The 23,341-nt window shown below is 45.1% G+C and overlaps 1 protein-coding gene across 1 annotated transcript; it reads left to right on the forward strand.

Annotated features, from left to right (window-relative positions):
- Nucleotides 1-2,627: 2,627 nt before the first annotated feature.
- On the forward strand, nucleotides 2,628-15,176 carry ELK4 (ETS transcription factor ELK4). Its single transcript, XM_033080135.1, has 5 exons — nucleotides 2,628-2,700; nucleotides 9,878-10,093; nucleotides 11,329-12,252; nucleotides 13,345-13,461; nucleotides 14,742-15,176. The coding sequence occupies exons 2-5, from the start codon at nucleotides 9,887-9,889 to the stop codon at nucleotides 14,838-14,840; spliced, it is 1,347 nt and encodes a 448-aa protein (XP_032936026.1). The 5' UTR covers nucleotides 2,628-2,700; nucleotides 9,878-9,886; the 3' UTR covers nucleotides 14,841-15,176.
- The last annotated feature ends 8,165 nt before the right edge of the window (nucleotides 15,177-23,341 follow it).

The following is a 23,341-nucleotide window of genomic DNA, read 5'->3' on the forward strand; positions in this document are numbered from 1 at the left end:
CTGAGAGATGCTTTTCCTCCTGAAATTCCCAAAGCCAACCCCAAACCCTTCCCTGACCCAAAGGCACAAATCCCTCCTGGAGCTGCTCCCTTCATCCCAGAGCTGGAATTTTGGGGCTGGATTCAAAAATCAGCTCACAACATCCTGGATTTTCCCTTCCCTCCTGCCACCTCTCCAGCCAGGCCAGGAAGGTTTGGAGAAATTCTGGAATTCTCTGTGCTTTTCCCACAAAAATCCATTTCCCAAGTGCTGCCACCTGATTAACATTCACCAGAAATCCCCAATTAAATCCATTTATTTTCCTTTTTTTGCTGGAGCTCTTTCCACATGAGCTTTTAAATTTTTTCCCTTTTTTCCCCTCCTCATTCCCTGCTTGATTTTTATTCCATCCCTTTGTCTGTCCTATATTTTTTCCCCTGGCTGATGGTGTCTAAGATAGGAACAAGCCCACGTTGAATTGCAAACACCCGGCAGTGGGAGCAGAACAAAACGGGAGTTGCACCAAGAAGGAAATTTCTTCTCCCCCTAAAATAAAAAAAAGCTTGATTGGCACTGGAGCCACCCCCGTGGTGCAGCTTTAGGAGCTTGGGGTTGATTTTTTGATGCTGCTTTTTTTGGGGGGGGTTCAGCTCCCAGATTTTTTTTTCCCTGAAAAAATTTTCCCTGAAAAAAATTTTGGGGGTGGGGAGACAAAGGCAGGGGAGGATGTGGGGTGGTGGAGCTGTGCCCTTTGCACCCCTAAAGGAGATTTTTCCATCCCAAATGAAATTTTTTTCCCATCCTCACAGAGATTTTTTCCCATCCCCAAAGGAGGATTTTCCCCATCCCCGCAGGAGATTTTTTTCCCATCCCCAAAAAAGATTTTTTTCCACCCCAAAGGAGATTTTTTTCCCATCAATTTTCCCCAATCCCCACAGACATTTTTTCCCATCCGCACAGACATTTTTTCCCATCCCCACAGAGATTTTTTTCCATCCCCAAAGGAAATTTTTTCCCATTCCCATAGGAGATTTTTCCCCATGTCCAAAGGAGATTTTCCCCATCCCCAAAGGAGGATTTTTTTCCACCCCAAAGGAGGATTTTTTCCCATCCCCACAAGAGATTTTTTTCCACCCCAATGGAGATTTTTCCCCGTTCCCAAAGGAGATTTTTCCCTGACCCCAAATGAGATTTTTTCCATCCCAAATGAGACTTTTTTCCCACCCCAAAAGTGATTTTTTTTTCCACCCCAAATGAGATTTTCCCACCCCAAAAATGATTTTTTTTCCACCCCAAATGAGATTTTCCCACCCCAAAAATGATTTTTTTTCCCACCTCAAATGAGATTTTTTCCATCCGAAATGAGATTTTCTCCATCCTGAAAGAGATTTTTCCACCCCAAAGGAGATTTTTCCACCCCAAATGAGATTTTTTTTCCATCCCACAGGAGCTCCTGGAGGACCCAGCAGGATTTGGGAGCTGTGCACAGCCAGGTGCTGGAGCTGCCCCAAAAACTGGGATTGAGCTGGGCTGGAGCTGCTGGCAAAGCTCCCACCTTTATTTTTGGGGTTTTTTTGGGAAAAAGGGACTCGAGGTTAAAGAAAAGAGGGGTGGGAAAAGCCTGGGGGGGTTTTTTTGCAGCTCTGATAATGTGGAAATGCTGCAAAAAGGAAAGGGAAAATACCAAAGCTTTCACTTCACAAGGGTTTCATTATTTGGAAAGCTGAGGAAACGGATTCTGGAGGAGTTTATTTGTTTCTTTTCCTCCTTTCCTTTTCCTCCCTGCGTGGTTCCTTTCACTTTTTTTTTCTTTTTTGGTGTTTGATTTTTATTATTTATTTTTTTTTAATTTGAAAGTGGAGCTGGGAAAAACATAAAAATTTCTCTTAACTGCTGCATTTTAAATAAAATGAACTTCTGTCAGTGAATAAATAAATAATGGTGAGGCTGGCTGAAAACTTCCCCTCTCCCTGTGACAACGTGATTTGGGGGAAACCCAAATTTTAAAATTTTTGTCAAATTTTCTCAGAACTGGGAAAAACTGGGAGTCCCAATTCCAGAGTGAGAAAAGCTCTTCGTGTTTCTCCAACCTCTGTGCCACCAAATCCTTTATCCACGTATTTATTTGTAAAATAAAGCGGGGTTTAACACTTTGAACCGTTCTGACACGTCCTCCCTCACCACCCGGGGGTGACAAGAACCAATTCCCTGCTCTGCCCGGAGCCCCCTGAGGGGCTCGGCTCGGTTCGGGCTCGGTTCGGGCTCGGTTCGGGCTCGGTTCGGGCTCGGTTCGGGCTCGGTTCGGCTCGGTTCGGGTCCATTCGGGCTCGGTTCGGGCTCGGTTCGGGTCCATTCGGGCTCGGTTCGGGTCCGGGCCCGCGCACATGGCCCGGCCCGGGCACCGGGACCGCGCGTCCCGCCCGCGCCTCAAGCCCCGCCCCCAGCCCCGCCCCTCACACTCACCGCGCTCTCCCATTGGTCAGCTCCCTCGCGCTGCCGCGCTCTGATTGGCCGCTCCCCGCGAGCTCCGCGGGCCCGTGGGCGGAAGCGGCGCTACGGTGGCCGCCGAGGGACCCCCGCGCGCGCGCGCCCCCGGCCGTGTCGAACGCGGCCGCCCCGGGATGCGGCCCCGGCGGCCGGGCCGGGCATGAGGGACGGCGGGGGGGCCGCGCCCAGCACCGGCACCCGACGGCACCCGGGCACCGGCGGGGCTCCTCCTCGGTGAGCGGGGGCGGAGGGGTGCGGGGGAAGCGCCGGGCCGGGGTGCGAGGTGCGGGCGGTGCCGCCGGCGCTGCCCCGGCCGCCCCTCGGGGCTGGCGTTGGATCCAGGGTTGAATGTTCGGGTGTGATCCTGGGGATTTTTGGCTTGTGTGGATCCAGAGGTTGGTTGGTTGGGAGCCGGGAAATTGGTGGGTGCAGGAATGGCTCGGTTGGGTTTAGGAGTTGTTTGGATCCGCCTGGAGTTCTTTGGGTTCAAGGCTTGGTTGTTTGGGTCCGAGGATTGTTGGGAGCCAGCGCTTTGCTTGGTGGGATCCAGGGAATTTGTGGGTGCAGGAATTGGGTGTTTGGATCCTCTCGGTGGGATGCAGGGAATCCTTGGATCCAGGAATTGCTGGTGAGGTGCGGATTTTTGGATCCAGGCTTTGTTGGTTGAGCCCAGCAGTTGTTTGGATCCAGGCTTTGGTTATTTGGCTCCAAGGGCTGGTTGGAACTGTAATATATGTTGGAACCAATGGCTGCTGTTTTTTTTTTTTTAATTTTAATTCTTCACTCCACCACTATTATTTTATTCTTTTTTTCATCCTCCCGCACTCCCGTGTCTGAACTGGGTGGATTCCTGCCCACATCAATAGGGGAAAGTATGCAAATCCTGCAAATCCTGCTTTTTATTTGCTGTTCGCTCACACACATCCCATACCTGCGTGCCACCTCCATCCCCAAAAATCCCCATCAGGGCTGGACAACACCCGGATTTTCCAGGAGCAGCTGCTGAGGAAGGCAGGGATTTGCTCTGCAGGCTTTATGAACATTTTTTTTAACATTTCCCTGCTGCCATCCGCGGTGCCTGACACGGCGGTGTGTGCGTGATTTCGCTCGGGCTGTTTATTTTTAGGGTCTCCTCTCCTGTTTGCAGGGAATAGTTGTTCCATCGCCATGGCAACGGGGCTGAGTGTACCATAAACATTGTTGGAGGGGAGCTTTTCCAGCTGAAATCACATTTCCTTTTCGCCAGTCCGCAGAAGGAATTCAGGAATTTTTAACCTGTGCTTTGGGGTTATCCCTGCTCTCAGCTGGGGATGCTTTTCCTTCCCTTAAAGCCAATTTAATCTGCTGTTGGTAAACACTGCCCTCAGCCCAGATGAGGAGGAAGCGAGTGTAATCTCCTTAGGAGCTTCCAGGAAATCAGAGTTTTTATGGCTTTGCTCAAGAACAATCCCAGCAGGGGCACAAACCCATCAAAGACCTTTTGGTTTTGAAGTTTCCCATCCTTTCTGTGTGTCCTAAACCTTCCTTGGGCTCTCAGATCCTAAAAAATAAATCCTAAAAAAATAAAAGAGGGTTAGGAAAGGGATGATGCTTATCCAAATGTGGAAAATCAGGAAAATTAGGTCTGTCCATAATCAGTGTTGGGGTGTGAGTGGTCCCCAGGAGCAGCTGCAGGAATTACACAGAGTGGGCTTTAAAATCCTATTTTTTCCATCAGGTTAAACATTAAAAGTCAGGTGTGGTAATCAAAATCCTATTTGATAACAAAAAGGGAGCCCCTTTTTTCTCTGTGTCAGGATTACAATATCCCCAAAAAGCTGCTTGGCTCATCTGCTGCCAACCTGAGGCTGAGCCCCATGGAAATCCTGATGTCATTGTTGTCCTTCATGGTTTGTTCCTGATCTTGGCTAATCCAGAAAGGCCAGAAAACACTGAGGAAAAACTGGGAAATACCAAGAAAAAGGAATGCTTCTTTCTCAGGACTGAAAAGCTGAAACAGTTTGTTCCTAACCCCCCCAAAAAATATTTCAAACACCTTAATTTCGTCTCATGCAGTTTAATTTTTGAGCCAGGGAGACAGAATTTATTGCAACATTTGTTTTGAGTTTAAAAAAAAAAAAGAGAGAGAGGTTTGGAGTGGGATTAGGCAATGAAAAGTCTGGAGCAGCTCTTATCATGAGGACATCCTTCAGCATTTCCTTCCAAGGAACTTCCTGCCTCGATAACCACGGCTTCTCCTTCACAAAAAACTGATTTTCCTGCCTGGATTGGGAACAACCATGCAGGGAATGCCAGAGCCAAGGGGAAAACAAGAATTTATTGCAGTTTGGGGGGCTTTTTCCTTATTTTCCCCTTATTTTTGTTAGTTATTAGAGATGGAATTATTTGATCAACCCTTGGAAAGCTGCCAGGGGTTGGGATTTTTTTAAGGGAGGTGTGGAATTGTGCATTTCTAGTCAGAATTCCTTGTTTAATTCTTTTATTTTACACATGTAAGAGGCTTTTACCTCTTGGCATTGCACCTGTGTGTGCTCTGGAAAAGGATTCAATTCCCTGCTGTGCTTCCCACCACAGGGAATGGAGTTTTGGACAGCAGATTTGTGGATTTGTTTTGTTTCGGTTTTTTTCCTTTCTAAAATTAATTAAAATTGATAAAATCCTAAAAGTACCAGTTCAGGTGAGTCCCAGCCTCAGGAGCTGGAAAAACTTTTAGGAAAGGTTTATTAGGAATGGGGAAAACGGTGAAATGTTGCTTGGTTTTATTTTGATAACCACTTAATTGGACACTTCATCACCTGCCACTACAATAAAACGGATGGGACTTCCATTCATTTATTTAATTGGATCAAGAGGGGGGAAATGCTGCTCAAATTTTGAGCTTTCCAACGTGGACTTGGGCCTGTGACCTCCAAAAGTCTCCTTCACCCAAATGTGTTTTCCTGGAACAGCCACCAAGGCCTGGTGTCCCCAGCAGCATTGCACAAGAGCAGGAGGTGCTGGCTGCAGAATTCCTCCTGCTCACGCTCCATGACCTTCCCAAAGTGCCAAAAATCCCTGGGAATGGCTTTGGGAAGAGGAGGCAGAGCTGCAATCACAGCCAGCTCTGCTCTCCTGGAATTTCCTGGAATTGAAGCCTTGATTTGCTCACCTGCACCACGAGCTTTGCCAGACCTGTTGCTGCCTTTATTTTTAATTTTAATTTTATTTTTAATTTTATTTTTAATTTTATTTTTAATTTTATTTTTAATTTTATTTTTAATTTTATTTTTAATTTTATTTTTAATTTTATTTTTAATTTTATTTTTAATTTTATTTTTGGGCCCAGGAGCTGTCTGTGTGTGCCTCCCTGAGTTTCCTCTGCTTCCCAAGGCACTTTTTGGGGCTGTCCCCTGGGTGGCACAGCTGTCACCGTGCCAGCTCAGCTGGGGATGGCTCTGCTGTGTGGCTGTGACATCCTTCCTTTCCTCTGGGCCTTTGTTCCTGTGTGGGGGCCTGACAAGGTTTTTTTATTCAGCCCATCTGCACAAGTCATCAGGCTGCAGATGCTTTACCAGAGGCTGCTGCAACAAATGGAGGTGAAAGATTATTGGAGATTATTTGGTGTTGAGTCAAAGCACAGGAAATCTGCCAGGAGACCTCGAAGGAGGGGGTTAGGACAGGCCTAAACCCCTAATCCTGCCTTTAGTCCCTTCCCAGGCTGTGCAGAGGGATCCTTTTGGAGCACAGGGGGTGAATATTTGGATTTATTGATTGATTTGATAACTGCTGCCCACGGGGGTGATTGTGCCACTTCCCAAACTCCCGTGTGCCAGCCCTGACCTCACCCTCTGTGCTGGGAAAAGCCAAACCTCCAGGCCCTGTAATCCCAGCAAGAAGAGATCCCTGGAGAAGAGACAGATCCCAAATCCTGGCTTTTCTTTTTGCAGAGCAGGAGCAGGCTCAGGTTTGGTGCAGCCCAGGCAGGGTCACCCGTGGGCGTTGGGGAAGATCTCAAGACAATAACAGTGCTCTATTTTAGCTCCCTCCTCACAAAGCAGAGCTGCCCTCTGCCTCTCTAGCAACTATTTTTTCCTCCTGCTCACATGGTGCTCACTCTTCCCTCTGTGCCTCTTTCCCAAGAACCTTCCCCAAAGGATGTTTTGCAGCGGTGTGTTTGTAATTATTGCTGTGTTCATCCTGGAGGAAAAGCACGTGGGCTTTAGGAGGGTTTTTGTGCTGGTGGAGAGGAGGAGAGAGGGGCATTTTGAGGAAATTAAAAAAGCTGAAATGCTATTTATAAACATTTCATGTAGGGTAGGAGTGGGACAGGGGGTTCTCATCCCTGTTGGTGCCAAGGAAAAAGCTCAGGAAAGGCAGCAGCTCCCTCCTGCCCTGAGTGCTGGAGAAGGAAAAAATCTTTTCCCCACATTTGGTGGTGCTGAGACAAAGAGAAGTGCTCAGCTCACCTGTGCTGCTTTTCATTTTCCATCTTGTGTGACGGGTTTTTTAATATTCTGCTTTTTTCCTGGAGAAACAAGAGGTTTTTTTATGTCTTCTTCTGCTGAGCAGCTTTGGTAGTGAAGTTAAATGAGGTGAGAGTTAAATGAGACACAGCATTGTCATTTCCCAGGTAACAACTCACTCCTGCACTCTGAAGGGGCAAAACCCACCTGTGATCCCATTGCTTTGACCAAAGGTGTTTTCTGGCCTTCCCTTTGGATAGAATCTCCTGAAAAAAATTCCACATTCCCCATTTTTTGAGGTTTCCTTGAGGCTGCACTGCAGGATCTCCGTCATTCCCAGGAGATGAAGGCAGTGAATTTTTAAGTGAATTTTTAAGTGAATTTTTAAGTGAATTTTTAAGTGAATTTAAGAATATTTAAGTGAATATTTGAGAGGAATATTAATTGTTTGACACAGTAAAACCCATCCATGAGCAATTCCAGAGTTCTGTCTGCTCCTGTTCTGTGACAGGCAGGGAATCAGTGATCCCTCCCTTTGGATCTTTTGAAATCTCATCATTTGGATGTTTCTTAGACAAGACTTTTCCAAGCTGGGGATGTGCAGTGTGTCCTCTGAGTGATGGACAGAATTGTGACACGCCTGGAGCTGCAAATGCCAGAAACATCAGGAGGAACTTGCTCAGAATCCCACTCAGAGCAGTCTGTAACTCTGCCCCTGGCTGAGGATCCTTCCAGCTGGAAATCTGCAGCACTTGAGCTGCATGAACTCTTAACTTGGGTCAGTTCTTCTCAGAATGACTTAGAAGGTGGTTTTTTCTGTATCTAGTATTTCCCATCATTTTGGCCACTCTGTGTGTGCTGTTTCACAGAATTTTCTGCATCTCCAGCTGGATTCCACACCAGCAAGGTGGGACTTCCTAAAGGGAAGCACCCTCACCCAATAACACCAGTTCAATTCTGGGATGAAACCTGTGTGGATTTTTAGCAGGAAAGATGGGGAAGAGACAAAAAAAATCAAAAAAAAAAATCCTTTTCCACAGTGAAATGCTGTTGCTAATGTGATTTCCACGTTGCATCAGTCAGCTCCGTTTGGTGCAGTGCTCCCAGAGTGCTGGAGATGAACACAGCGTGGGAATAATCACTCAGCTCCATTTGCCTGCCCTCCCCAGCACATCCCAGTGCTCCTGACAGCTCTGCTGCCTGCCACAACCCAGTCCTCGTGTTCTCCACTCCACCACGTGTGGCTGCATCACCCCCCTGGGTAACGAGGTTCAGCCCTAACCTCCCAAATCTGGAATTTTTTGGGGGTAAATGGCAGCACCAGGAGGTCCTGGAAGGGTTTGGAGGTGTTTGCCTGGTCCCTAAATCCTGTGTGGAGCAGCTGGCAGAGCTCAGAGCAGTGTGGGAAGAGTCTGCAAGCACAGCCTCCAGTTTCTTCGAGTGCTGTGCAATTAATTTGGGCAAGCAGGGAGTTGTAGAGCGTGCAGTAATTACCAGGGAAAGCACCTGGGGCCAGCCTGGCGAGGGGGTGTGGGTGTCCTGCTCTTTGACATTGTTCCATGTAATTGCAGCAATTTACCTGCCTGGATCAATGGCACATCAGCCTGGCTGCCATGAGGCAGGGATTCTGCAATGCCCAAAAAGGTGCCAGCCTCAGGGCACCCCCAGAGCCCCGTGTGAGCTGTCAGCTCTAATCCTGTCCCTGAGTGCTCAGCCTCTCCCCTGGCCACGCTTCCCTTCCTTATATAGGGCTGGATAAGTGCTGGGCACTAATGAGATTGGAATAAAAGGCTTTGGGAGCAAAGATGAGCTGGCTGGATCTCAAAGTGAGCCCAGGGACTTCACCCAGCACCAGCCTGGCTGCTGCTCCCTCAGCCTGGGCTTTGTGCCTTTGCTTTGCAGCTTGGGAATTGTGTTTGAATATCAAATTCACCCATTTGGAACCCCTGGACCCCCTTTAGTTAGAGGCAAAAATAAAATGGTTATGTATGTGCAGATGTTTTTAGTGTTAATCACCATCCCAGAGCATTTTTCCTCTGTTTTTATTTCAGCTGCATTAATTAAACACTTCTGGACTAAGAGAATCTGTAGGAGATGGTGAATTAATATTTTATCTGGTTTAAATCACACTGTATTTGATCCAGAATTATGAGTGTTCTGCTTAGAAATATTCATGGCAATACTGCTTGGTGCAGTCAGATATGGTCAAGGTAAAACTTTATCTCTGTGCCTGGTGTGTCCTTGATGAATTTATGCATCAACAACTTGAGAGCAGCAATCAAGTGGCAGATACCAGTCCTAGAAAGTCCCAGCCTAAATCACTGACATGGGTAAGACATGGCAGGAGTTTAATAAAAGCAAAAGCAGTGCTTGAATTTTAATTTTTAGTTTTGTGTTTACTCTCATTAAAAAAATAAAAAAACAAACCAGAGGTGATACCTGGAAAAGAAAGATTGGGGTGATTGAGAGGGCAGGAATGGAAACTGAGGGAGACTGGAATTGTTTTTGCTGTGGCATCTTGCTGGAGCTTGGCAGTTCCTGGTTGTGCTGAGCAGGGAGAGGAGGAGGTGAGGGGGTGGCTCCATCCCTACCTGCCTCTACCTGAGCTCTCCCTCACCCAGCAGCACAAACTGCACTGGGGGAACATGGAACAACTTGGAAACTTTTTTTTTCTTTTTTTTTTGGGGGTAGTGACTCACTGTAACTTACCCAAAGTGACCTGATTTAGTTAAATGAGGCTAAATATAACCCATGTGAAAAGTACTGACATGTGGGAGGAGACGCCAGAGCTGGCACTCAGCCCCTCAGTCCTGCAGGGAACATCTTTCACGACTGGTGACTAATAATTTTTTACTCTTGCTGGCTTTGGAAATAACAATCCCTGCTCCATTTTATTTTATTATTTTTTTTAATCCCCTCTCACCTTGTAGGGAGATGCTGGGGGTTTAACCTGCCTTTGTGCCTTGCAGCTCTCTGCTATGGACAGTGCCATCACCCTGTGGCAGTTCCTCCTCCAGTTGCTGCAAGAGCCCCAGAACAAGAACATCATCTGCTGGACCTCCAACGACGGGGAATTCAAGCTGCTGCAGGCAGAGGAGGTGGCCAGGCTCTGGGGGATCCGCAAGAACAAGCCCAGCATGAACTATGATAAACTCAGCCGGGCGCTGCGCTACTACTACGTGAAGGTAAGGAGGAAATCCTGCTCCAAGCTCATCCCTCTGAGCTAAGGAGCTTTGTTTGCTGCTGCCTCCCCTCCTCCAGGGCAGGGGTGGCACTGCTGTGTCTCTGCCAGCTCTGAGGGAGTTGGGCTGCTTTGGTTAAAGGTGTTGGTTTGGTTTTTAATTTGGTTTTTTTTTTTTTTTGTTGTTTGCTCCTCGCTGGTTTGTTTTGGGAGGTTCTGGTGGGTTTGTGCAGTGTTGGCTTGGGGGGTTTTGTTGATACAGATCTGCCTTTGGGTCCTAATCCCCTTTAGAAAAAGGGTTAAAATCCTCATTTACACCAGGAGAGGATGATGATGGAGAGCCTGACTATTGCACCATTTTTTCAGCTTTCTCTTTATTTCTTTCAAAACAAACATTTTTCACCCCAAACTATTTTTATTTTCTCCATGTATTCAGCATTTCACCTTCAGTTTGACCACAGTTTTCAGCCCAGCAGAGTAAGAACCTTTTGTTTATCCAACATCTTGGAGTCTCACCTTTGTTTCCCTTTATCCCACGGCTGCTGCTGTGTGAGTGGAGCAGATAAAAATAACCCCCAGTTCCTGAGGAGCAGGTGGGAGGTTCCTGGTGTGCATGACTGGGTGGCACAAATCTGCCTCGCTTCTGAGAGCTCTCAGCAGCAATCACAGGATGATAAATAAGGATAATCCCAAATCCAAAGTGTGTGTGGCATTTTACTGAGGAGCAGAACGGGTTTGACAGATGCTGTTGTGTGGTATTGAAATAACTGATTAGCCTGCATTCTGCTGACGAGTTCAGCTGCTTCTTTTCCTTTATTATCATCTTATTAAAAATAAAGGTGGTTTGATTTGAAGTACAAGCTCTCAGTTCTGCAGTCCTGGAGAAAACCTTTAGCGAGTTGTGCTGTTAAATTACCCACAGTGATCCTTGCTGGGGGTAATGGACATTTTTATTTAATTGGAGATGTTAAACAGGATTTCTTGGCTGGTTTTAGTATGTTTAATGTCAGGTTAAGCTCACCTGTTGCAGTGTTTTGTCTGCCAGCTCCAGGAGCACAGCTGGAACACGCAGGGTGTTTTTAAAACAGGAAAAAAAGAAACATTCTCTTTTTTTTTTTTTTTTTTGTGACTGAAAGATTACAGACTTTAATTCCTCTGCCTATTTTAGGCAGTGTTTGTAGGAAGAAAATTAAACTGAAGAAAGGTCTAAATATACTTTGTCTTCTTCCCCCCTTCCAGAACATCATCAAGAAGGTGAACGGGAAGAAGTTTGTGTACAAATTCGTGTCGTACCCCGAGATCCTGAACATGGATCCCCTGGTGGTGGGCAGGATCGAGGGGGACCCCGAGGTGCCAGGCTTTGGGGACGTCCCCAGCGCTCCCAAGGACGTGGAAAACTGTGGCAAAGAGAAATCCCAGTCCTGTGCAAAATCCTCCAGCCGCAACGACTACATCCACTCAGGCCTGTACTCCTCCTTCACCCTCAACTCCCTCAACTCCTCCAGCGTGAAGCTCTTCAGGTCCATCAAGATTGAGAACCCGGCTGAGAAGCTGGCAGAGAAGAAACCTCAGGATGCCACCCCCTCTGTCATCAAATTTGTCACCATGCCCTCCAAGAAACCTCCCAGCGCCCCGCTGGTCTCCACCAGCGTCACGTCCGCGGTTTCTGTCACCCCCAGCGTGTCCTCCTCGCTGTCCCTGGGCTCTGAGGAGACCCTGCAGAGCCTGGAGACGCTGGTGCTGCCCAAGCTCAGCGTCCCTGAAGCTCCTCCAGCACCTTTGGCAAACCTGAGCAGCAGCAGCTTCACCCCCAGCCCTCCCCTGGGCTCGGTGTCCCCCGGGCTGCCGGTGCCCCCCACGCCGCCCTCGCCGCCGCTGAGCTCCAACCCCGAGCTGGACATGGACACAGAGGTGGAGCCCGTGGGCTCCCAGCAGCTGGAGCAGCCCCAGGGCCTGCAGCAGCCGCCTTCCCCCGAGCCCAAGGAGCAGCAGGACCCAGCTGTGCTGGAGAAGGAGTTTGCCAATCACCTGTCCCGAGCCAAGAAACCCAAAGGGCTGGAGCTGGCTCCCACGCTGGTGATCACGGGCAGTGACCCCAGTCCGCTGGGCATCCTGAGCCCTTCCCTGCCCACTGCCTCCCTGACCCCTGCACTTTTCTCTCAGGTGATCAAACTCCCTCCAATCCCTTTATTTATTTATTTATTTATCTTAAATTTATTTATTTATCTATTTATTTATTTGTTCTCTCAGGTGGTCGAACACCCTCCAACTCCTTTATTTATTTATTTATTTTATTTTATTTCATTTATAAAATAACAATACCACTGCCTCTCTGACCCCAGCACTTTTCTCTCAGGTGATCCAACTCCCTCCAATTGTGATCAAATTCCCTCCAATTCCCTTATTTATTTATTTGTTTGTTTGTTTGTTTATTCGTTTTTCTTTTTAAAATAACAATACCACGGCTTCTCTGACCCCTGCACTTTTCTCTCAGGTGATCAAACTCCCTCCAATCCCTTTATTTATTTATTTATTTTATTTTATTTTTCTTATTTATTTATTTATTCGCTTATTTATTTATTTAAATTTATTTTATTTTTATTTATTTATTTATTTTCTTTTTAAAATAACAATACCACTGCTTCTCTGACCCCAGCACTTTTCTCTCAGGTGATCCAACTCCCTCCAATTCCCTTATTTATTTATCTAAGTTTTTATTTATTTATTTATTCTCTCAGGTGATCAAACTCCCTCCAATTCCTTTGTTTATTACTTTATTTATTTATTTATTTTTATAAATGTATTTATTATCTTATTTTTTTTTTTTTAATAACAATGCCACTGCTTCTCTGGCCCCAGCACTTTCCTCTCAGGTGATCCAACTCCTTCCAATTCTCTTCCTGATTCCATTTATTTATTTATTTATTTATTTATTCTTTTTTTTTTTTTTCTTACTCCAGCACTTTTCTCTCAGGTGATCAAACTCCTTCAAATTCCCTTCCTGGTTCCTTCTTTCTGTTATCAGGGACTAAATCATGTTGATTTAAGGGTTGGGGAGATTTTGAATAATGCATGAGGGTCTGTGAATATTCAACAGGTTAAAGAAGTTTTGAGTTATTCAATCAATGTCATTTATCTCTAATTATATTTTATTAAACCTTTTGTAATTTAGGAGAATGCCCCTGGGGTTTTTATTCACAGAATCCCACAGGCTCTCAGAGGATTTTTTTTTTGCTGTTTATTTTTTATTTGCAGACTCCCATCCTGCTGACCCCCAGCCCTCTGCTCTCCAGCATCCACTTCTGGAGCACCCTGAGCCCTGTGGCTCCTCTGAGCCCTGCCAGGCTGCAAGGAGCCAACACCCTGTTCCAGGTGAGTTCCTGCAGGGAATAAAATAAAACAAAACACAATTGTTCTTCCCCACACCCTGTGGTAGCTTTTTTCATTTTTACCCCAAATTTCAGGATTCATTCATTCATTCAATGGAATGTTTCAAATTAACTGCTTCACAGAAATGATTTTTCTTTTTTAGGTCTGTTCTTCCTGTAAAAATTTCCTCCCTGTAATTTTTTTTTTTTTTGGTTGGGATTTTCCTGAATTCTGAAATTTTCCACTCTGTTGATTGTTCCAATAGTTCCTGCTGAAAAATGTTAATTAATCTCACAACTAATGAGGAGGAAGAGTGTGTGTTTGATCTCTGTGAGGATTTTTTTTCCCTTTTTATACACAGATATGGGAGGAGCAGTGAATTAAAGAGGTGTCTTAGTTTGGAGGGCAGGTGTGTGCTGAGAAAGGCAGGAACTTCTCTTTGAAATGGAGAATGTAAACCCCCTCCCTCCAAATTATTATAATTTTGAAATCAAGGGGCTCTCAGGCAAAGATATGGGAATAGGAATAACAGTTCTTTACTAGGGAAATTAAAATAGAAATACAGCACTACAAAGAAACAAACCCCAAACCCTGACACAGTCAGAGTACAGCCTGACACCCGTCAGGCAGGGTGTTGGCAGCAGTCCCATCCCATGGTGGCTGCATCCTCCTGCAGTGACAGATGTGGCTCAGCTGGAGCAGTGCTCCTGTACAAGGTGCAGTTTCCCTCTGGAGTCCAGGGAAAAAAAGGGCAACTCAGTGTCTCAGAATTTCTGTTTTTATCTTGGTAAGAAATGTTGGGCTATTTCCCCTGGCTGGAGCAACTCCCAATGGGATGCAGTAATTTTATCAGTCCCACAGTGGGACTCAATGGCCATGAGCAGAAAATGACTGGCTGGAGGAAGGATGGGCTGTGAAAAGATAAAGAACACTGCCCCAGCTGGTTTATAAACCATGGCCATGAACAGGAGATATCCCATGAGATAAAGAACACTGCCCCAGCTGGTTTATAAACCATGGCCATGAACAGGAGATATCCCATGAGATAAAGAACACTGCCCCAGCTGGTTTATAAACCATGGCCATGAACAGGAGATATCCCATGAGATAAAGAACACTGCCCTGCCTGGTTTCAATGGATGCCCGTTAGCAGAATATCTCCCACAGAGATCAGGATCACCGCCCCACCCTCAGCAGATGCTGATAGAACAGATACCTTTGATCACACCCTGGATTGTCACCCCAGACCAGAGGTTTTTGATGATTTTGTTGTTTTGTCTCAGTTTCCCTCAGTGCTGAACAGCCACGGCCCATTCACCTTGTCTGGACTGGATGGACCCTCCACCCCCGGCCCCTTCTCCCCAGACCTGCAGAAGACATAGCACATGGAATTCTGCACAAGGACAAGCAAGGCAAACCCAGGACTTCACTTCTCTTTTTTTTAAAAAAAAGTTTCTAATTCCACTGAGATCCTCAACAGTCGTCGTTGTTGCCATTCCCTGAGTGAAAAAAAAAAAAGAAAAAATTGCCTTTTTTTTGCAAAAATTCCCCTTTTTTTTTGGAAGAACCCAGGTTGGGAATGTATATGCAAACGCCTTAACAGGAGCTGCAGCTCCAGTCTCTTCTCCTCCTCACTTTGGGAGATTTTTCCAGAAAGAATTTTGGGTGGTGTTGCAGCAGCAAACAGCACCAGAGGAGGATTTCTTTATGACTCTTGGGAAAAAAAAAAAAACACAAACCCCTCTGTGCTCAGCAAGGAGAATCCTGCTGGAAGCTGGAATTCCAGGAAATTCTTGGGAATAATGGGGGCACCAAAAGCAGCCAGACCTTTCTCTGCTGCTCTTCTCAATTTTTTTTTTTTTATTTTGCAGGGAGAAAATTTTATTTTTCAAGGATTTATTCCAAGTTTGTTGTCCAGGACAATTCTGTGGAGCCCCCCTGGGAGAAGAGGTGGGGGCTGGATTTTGGATCCTTCCCTCCCCATGGATTTTGGGATGAGCTCCTTTCACTTCTCACCGAGTTTCAATGCTGGAGTCCAAACATTTCTTGTGCCAGAGACCTGCTCCAGAGCCTGGAATCTGCTGGATGAGCAGGATGGGCAGAATTCCCCTGGGTTTTGGGATTTTCCTTGGGTTTTGGAGGGATTTTCCCCTGGTTTTGGAGGAATTTTCTCTGTTTTTTTTGGGATTTTCCTTGGGTTTGGGGGGAATTTTCCCTGGTTTTTTGAATTTTCCTTGGATTTTGGAAGGATTTTCCCTGGTTTTTGGGATTTTCCTTGGGTTTGGGGAGAATTTTCCCTGGTTTTTAGGATTTTCCTTGGGTTTTGGAGGGATTTTCCCTGGGTTTGAAGGAATTTTCCCTTGGTTTGGAGGGATTTTCCCTGTTTTTTGGGATTTTCCTTGGGTTTTGGAGGAATTTTCCCTGCTTTTTGGGATTTTCCCTTGGTTTGGAGGGATTTTCCTTGGGTTTTAGGGGGATTTTCCCTGGTTTTGGAAGGATTTTCCCTGATTTTTGGGATTTTCCTTGGGTTTTGGAGGGATTCCCCCTGTTTTTTGGGATTTTCCCTGGTTTTGGGGGGAGGTTGCTGCCTGACCTGGAATTGCAGACCCCAGCAGGGTGAGAATCCCATCCTGAATGTTGCTCCTCTTCCCCCACAGTTCTGGAAAAGCTTCCTGCTTTTCCCCAGCTCCTTTTTCTGCCAACTCTCACCCCAAATTCTGCAGTGGAGCTGCTGCTTTTATTTTTTTAATTTTTTGGAAGGGAGCACTGACCCCCAAACCAGGCTGAGGTGTAAATCTGCTTGGGTTAATAATTCAGGATTATTTTCCAGAGATCAGATGGAATTTGTGGGTGGATTTTTACCACCTCAGGAGGCCTTTTAAGAAAACTGAGGGATGGAAAAAAAAATGGAATTTTTTTCCTGTTTCAGCCCCTCAGTGTGGCTGTGGCTCTGTGTCCTTCCAATCTCATGGCAGGCAGCAACTGGTGGGTTTGAGCTGGGGGTGTCACAGCATCTTCCCCATGAAATATTCCCAAAAAACAGATGGAGACATCTCTTTGCTTCAGCATCCTCAGAGCTGAGGAAGATTCCTGCCTGTGCAGCACGAGGAGCTGACAGTTTGCTGTAAATACTGCACCTATTCCATGGATAAGTGGTGAACTTGAGCTTTTCCAGATTTTTTTTTTTCCCCTTTTGCCACTTTTGCAGGCTTGGATTTAATTCCCTTTAAAGCTACAACACCCAAGACTTTTCTTTTTCCTGCAGTGATGTTCCCTTTTCTATATCCTGAGAGAAAAAAAAAAACAAACCACTTTGGTGTGTTCCTGACCTGGGACAGAGTTGATTTTTTGGGGGCATTGTTCACCTGCCCAGGAGAAAAAAAAAAAAAATTCCTTTTTCAGGTGGAGAAGCAGGGAGTGAGCTCATGGAGTGACCTGTCTTCCTGTTGGCTCCTGTCAGAGGCGCAAAATGCTTCACATTTAGACATCAGCAGATGCAGGAGGAAATTCCTGCACCAGCAGCTCTTAAAAATGTGCAATATTGACCTTTTTATTGTTCTTTCTCTTAAGTTTAATTTTATTTTTTTGAAATGCAGAAGCAAAGCTGCAGGTGATCGTGAAGAGCAGGCATCTGGAAATTTTTGTTTTTGTTTTTTATTTTTTTTTTCATGTTTGGAGCCTGCTCTGGGAAATTTCTATGGCTATGTGTGAATAGCAGCACTTTGGTTGGTTCAGGTTGGCCAATTTTATGATTTTATGCCCACCAAATACGTGGACTTTGGAGAGGGCACCATTTGCAGGCTGAAAATTCATGAATGAGCACTAAAAAAAACCTTGCAATTTAATTGCTTTCCCTTCCCCCCTTGTTCCCCTGTGGAGAAAAAGCCAAGTTTAGCTGTTGAAAATTTGTGCACTTAATTCTTTGTGAGCTTTTATGGCTTTGGGCAGAGGGTCAGGCCCAAAAAAAAATGCAATTTCTGAGCTCCTACTCCTCTCCAAGGAGCTTCCCAAGATTGCTGTGCCACAGAGATCCAGGTTTGGGGAGTTTTTTTGGAGTTGGAAATGCAGCCTGGCAAAAAAAATAAAAAAAAAAAAAAATCACATAGGATGATAAACTCAGGAGGGAAAACTCTTGGAAAAGGGAGAGGAGCTGGGAGAGAGGAGCAACTTTTGCTGCCTTTTCTCCACTGCAATTTTCAGGTCACTTGAGGGAATTTTTCCTTGTGCCAGCTTTTCTGGGATCACATTCCTGCCGGAGCCTCCCTGGGCTCTGCTGCTCCTTTAGGTCACTGCAGGGGCTGCTCTGGGCAGCTCCTCACCATTTATTTGGAATTTAGCATAGGGCAGGTGGAGGTAAAGTAGATTCTCTTTTAGTTCTGTGGTTTAAAAAATTAAAAATAATGCAGCATTGCAGAAACTTTTTTTTTTTTTCCTTAGGTTGCTGTTGCTGGAGTAGCCTTGGTTGTGTGGAATGCTTTGGTGATTTTGGGGTTCCATGGAAAAGCTTTTGGTGTGGAACAGAAAAGTTTGGTAAAACACAAACAAGAACCCAGGATCTGGAATTCCCAATTTCCGTGGAACCCAGATCTGGGAGGATTTAGGGAGCAGGGAAGCTGAGCTTGTGTCTTGCTTTGGGAATTTATTTTGGATTTTTTTTTTTTTTCCATGGGGAGCTGCTGCTGCTGCCTGGCTCTGTTTGGGATCCTGGATTTTCAGGAGCAGCCCAGGGAAGCAGAGAAAAACTCCCCATGCTCATGGAACTCGGTGTTGTGTCTGTCCTGGAGGGTGATGAGGAATTTGGGGTTTTCCAGCAGCAGCTTTAGGTTCAGAGCTTTGTTTCAGAGCAGGGGATGCAGTTCTGGGATTTTGGCACATCCAGGCTCTGGTTTGCAATAGGTCAGGAAGGGATGGGATCCCTGGAGTTGGACAATTCCTTGTTTTCCTTTGGAGGCTTTGGTGTCCGTGCAATCTTTGGGGTGATTCCTCCCCCTGAGGCGATTTCACACCTCAGTGTCTCACCAATCAATCATTTGGGGTTTTTGATGTTCCTTTGAGGGCAGTGAAGCTGCTGAGGTGCAGAACTCCCTCCTGCAGCTCCCCCAGCACAGGGATTCCTTGTGGGGATTCCTTGTGGGGATTCCTTGTGGGGATTCCTTGTGGGGATTCCTTGTGGGATTCTCAGGGATTCCCTGTGGGATTCTCTGGAGATTCCCTGTGGTATTCCTTGGGGGATTCTCTGGGGGATTCCTTGTTGGGATTCTCTGGGGGGTTCTCTGGAGATTCCTTGTGGGATTCCTTGTGGGGATTCCCTGGGGGATTCCCTGGGGGATTCTCTGTGGGATTCCCTGGAGATTTCTTTTGGGATTCCTTGTGGGAATCCCTGGAGATTCTCTGTGGGATTCCTTGAGGGTTCCCTGTGGGATTCTCTGTGGGATTCTCTGTGGGATTCCTTTTGGGATTCCTTGGAGGATTCCCTGGGGGATTCTCTGTGGGATTCCCTGGAGATTCTCTGTGGGATTCCTTGGGGCTTCCCTGTGGGATTCTCTGTGGGATTCCTTTTGGGATTCCTTGGAGGATACCCTGGAGATTCCCTGTGGGATTCTCTAGGGGATTCCCTGTGGGATTCCCTCTGGGATTCCTTGTGGGATTCCCTGTGGGATTCTCTGGGAGATTCCCTGTGGGATTCCTTGGAGATTCCTTGTGGGATTCTCTGGGGGGGATTCCCTGTAGGATTCCCTGTGGTATTCTTTGTGGGATTCCCTGTGGGATTCCCTGTGAGATTCCCTGTGGTATTCTTTGTGGGATTCCCTGGGGATTCCAGCTGGGCTGGGCCCTGCTCCCCTCCTGGAGCTGAGATCAGACCCTGCAGCTCTGCCCCTCTCGTGTATCCCATGCTTTATTCATTTCCCTTTTTTTGCTCCTGATTTCTGGCAGTTTTTGCTGTGCTCTGCAGTTCAACCTCTCCCACTTTTAGGGCAGATTTCTTTCCAGTCCATCTCTGTGTTTTAGCCAGAGGCTCTCTTGGAAATCAACCTCAGCACTGGGGCAGGAAATGTTAAAATCCACAGGTGTTTAAAAACGTTTTTTAAGTTTTGGGTGACAGTTTTTTCTGTTTCCTTCCTCATCTCTGTGTGAGGTGTAGAATCTGCATCTGGAAGAGCAGAAATGATAAAAAAAAAAAGAAACTTTTCAGGGTGTCCCAAGGGGCCCAAAATCCATGAGGATTCACTCAGGAGCTCCCCAGGATTTTTTGTGAGGCTCTGCTGCCTGTTCATGGCTTGGTTTGGAGTTAATTAATCAGCAATTAGCAGTGGTTGAGTGTGAGCAGATCCAGGGCAGTGGGACAGGCTGGAATCTGAGCTGGAAGAGGAAAATTTTGGGATAAAATGCAGGGACAGTTTTGTGCAGGGTGTCCCTTTGCCTTGGGGGATGTTTAATTCCCCCTCTGGATTTAGAGCTGGGAAGTTGATTTGGAATTATAAATCTGGGAGGGAAAAAAAAAAAAGGGGAGAAAATTGTAAGGAAACACAGCTGGAATCTGGGGGCTCCAAATTCTGTAGGCTGGGCAGGTTTTTGTGTCTTGGAGGGATTTAAATCAATTTAAATCTATTTTTAGCCTCTCCAGCTGTGGTGCCAGTGTGGTTCTATTCATTCCTGGGGTGCACATCTGTTTTGGGAAGGTGATTTTGGGGTGGATTCCTTGCTGGGATTATTCCTGAGGCATTTTTGGGCATGGAATTCCACTGGGAGCTGACTGGGGTGAAATTTTGATTTTTTTTTTTAGCAGCCAATCCTGCCCTGAGGGATTTTATTCCTGCCAGGAACAAGCAGGAATCAGGAGAATTTGTTCCCTGCAGATTTGTTTTTGTGTCTGACCACAGGTGGACAAATGTTTCCCCAATATTTCCCTGTTGGAACAGCAAAATCTCTTCTTCCTATAAATTATTTTGGAACAAACCCACCCTAAAACTGGCAAGAATTGAATTTTCTTTGCCCTTCCCAAAGAAAGCAGCAGGTTTGGCTTGTGGAGCTCTTCCAGGCCTTGATGAGAAGCACACTCAGAGCTGAGAATTTGGATTTTTTTTTAGATTTCTCAGTGTTGAAGCGTGGCTGGGAGAGCTCTGCCTGCAGCACACGTGGGTCGTGCCTGGCAGGATTTGTTCCCAAAAAATCCATATAAATATTCCCATTCTGCCCCAAAAATCCATATAAAGACCTTCATCCTGCCCCAAAAAATCCATATAAACATCCCCATTCTGCCCCAAAAACTCCACATAAATATCCCCATTCTGCCCCAAAAAATCCATATAAATACCTTCATCCTGCTCCAAAAAATCAATATAAACATCCCCATTCTGCCCCAAAAACTCCATATAAACATCCTCATCCTGCCCCAAAAATCCAAATAAATACCCTCATCCTCCCCCCAAAAAATTTATATAAATATCCCCATCCTGCCTCCAAAAAATCCATATAAATATCCCCATCCTCCCCCCAAAAAATCCATATTATTATCCCCATCCTGCCCCCAGATTGTTGCCACTTTGAAATATTTTACCCTCCTTTGGGAGGTTTTTTGGGAGCTTTTTCTCCTCTTTTATCACTCAATTCAATCCTTCCCCAGTGTGAACTCATGACTTGCCAAAGGTGATTTTTTGATTTTTTTTTTTTTGTTGTTACATCACCTGAAACAAAGAGAAAAGTGTCTTAAGTGTGATTTTGTGTGCGTGGAACAGAAATTTGGGCTGGATTTACAAGATTTCTCTGCTGAGGTTGTGCTGCAGGAGTTTTCATCTCAAAGCAGGGGTGGAACAGAGAATTTGAGCCTTGGAGCAGGGATGTGAGAGGAGCTGGAGTTGATTGCAGAGCCCTTGCAGCACTGCTGTACCCATAACTGGAAGCTGTTGTTGTTTATTTTGATTTTTTTCCTTCCCTCCAGGCTTGTTTTGCTGTGTTTTTTGCAGCACAGGAAGGTTCTGTGCATGGTTGTTGTATTCCAATCCCTGCTCTGAGCTCCTTGGGATGTGGTTTGGGTTTTTATTTTGATTTTTTTTTTATTTTTTCCCTAGCATGTCCAAACCCCTCCAAGCTTTGAAACTGCTTCCTAGAACTGTGTTGACTTTTTTTTTTTTTGGTTGTTATTGTTGTTCTGCTGTTGTTCAGTTGCACAGAGTTTTTTTTTTCCTTATACAAAACATACTTTTGAAAAAAATTTCATTCTCTGTGAACAGGGTTGAGATTTATTCTTTGTAGCTTTGAGAAAAGATCCTAAAATTCCCTTTTCCAACTTGTTTTGTAGCCTGTTGCAGTGTTACCAGATGGCCTTATGTACGTCACAGTGCTTTGTGATGGGTACAGTAGCACATTTAATGCTTCTTCCCCTCTGCATTTTAGAGCTGAGAAGTTGATTATTTGGAATAAAAAAAAAAATAGGGAAACACAGCTGGAATGAATCTAGGGGTGAATCCTTCAGCTGCAGGAATTTTGGGAGGTCACAGCACATGCAGCTTCCCTGGGCTGGGCTGAGTTTGGAGGGATTGAAATCCATTTAAATCCATTTAAAATCCCTTTTTATCCCTTTTTATCCACTCCAGCTGTGTGCCAGTGTTGTCCTGTTGGTTCCTGGGGTGCACATCTGTTTTGGGAAGGTGATTTTGGGGTGGCTTTTCAGGCTGAGCTGAGTTCTTGGCAGTTTTTTTTTGGGAGCTAGAACTCTGGCCTGGAGTTTTCCCTTCCCAGTTTTACCTGGCTGGGATTTTTCAGAAAAACTCCCCTGAAAGCAGCAGCAGGAAGGGGAAATATTTTCTTTCCAAAACAGAGTTGCATTTTTCTTTTCTCTATAAATATATATATATATATAGTACAAATTCAAGAGGCAAAGTTATGTTGTAGTGAGTGTCTGAAACTTCCTACACTGGAGACTTTTCTGGACAACTGTAAAAGTCACCCTGGGACAGAATTGCTTCTCAGTCTAACTTTTTATTTTTTATTTTTAAATACCTTATTAGAGTATCTTAATGCCATTGTGTTTAAAAAATAAAAATATGCTGGTATGTAATGCAAGTACATAAATAGCCAAAGTTTTCAGTAATTGTTCAGTGTTACTAAATTTTGCTTTATTTAACCTTCCAAGATAACATTTAGGAAGACCTTCAGTGTGTAAATCATCCTGAAAATTCAAAGTCTGAGCAACTGGATGAGGGCAGGGATGGAGTTGTTTGAGCACATTTCAGCTTTGAGTACAATTGGGAAGGCAAAAGTTTTTTAAGATGCAAAACTTCCTTTGCACTGTCCTGACACTTCAAAGTGACAAATGGGAATTGTTCTTCAAACATCATGAAGGTCTTTCCTGAGAAATCAGGTGACTTTTTTCTATTGCTTCGATTTTTTGTGCAAAAAAAGAAAAAAAAAATATCAATGTATTGCAATCTTTTTTTTTTAAAAAAAAAATGGGGTGGGAATAGTTAAAGAAAACTATTTTATGTAAGAACTGACAGAGGGATTTTTGCTTTGTATAATGCAAGCTGGCTTTCAAAAAAGCATTGTAGCAAATTATTCAAGTCAATCATATGTTAATAGTTATGTGCAACCAGACATGCAAAACAATTGTATTTTTTTAAATAAATATTTTTAACAAAGTTTCTGCTCATTTGACTGTTTTTTTTTTTTTGTTTCTTTCAGTAGAGAAAATAGAAAGTTACAGCTGCAGGGGATGTGATGAGGAGGGAGTTCATCAGACCTTGAGGGAAATTGTATTTAAATTTTTTTTTTTTCTAAATCAGGTGCTATTCTGGTGAAAATTCCCTTAAAATAGGATTTTTTTCCCTCTAAGTAGCCAAACAGATTTAAGAAGTTTGTTTTTTAAACTGGTTTGGGGAAAAAT

This window comes from Catharus ustulatus, chromosome 25 (assembly GCF_009819885.2).
Source record: "Catharus ustulatus isolate bCatUst1 chromosome 25, bCatUst1.pri.v2, whole genome shotgun sequence".
NCBI classification, from domain to species: domain Eukaryota; kingdom Metazoa; phylum Chordata; class Aves; order Passeriformes; family Turdidae; genus Catharus; species Catharus ustulatus.

Bases quoted from the DNA above. Each gene is read 5' to 3' on its own strand.
- ELK4 (XM_033080135.1), top strand. From the start codon at position 9,887: ATGGACAGTGCCATCACCCTGTGGCAGTTCCTCCTCCAGTTGCTGCAA. The intron at 12,253-13,344 runs GTGATCAAACTC...TTTTATTTGCAG, and splicing joins CCCCTGCACTTTTCTCTCAG to ACTCCCATCCTGCTGACCCC. The intron at 13,462-14,741 runs GTGAGTTCCTGC...GTTTTGTCTCAG, and splicing joins GAGCCAACACCCTGTTCCAG to TTTCCCTCAGTGCTGAACAG.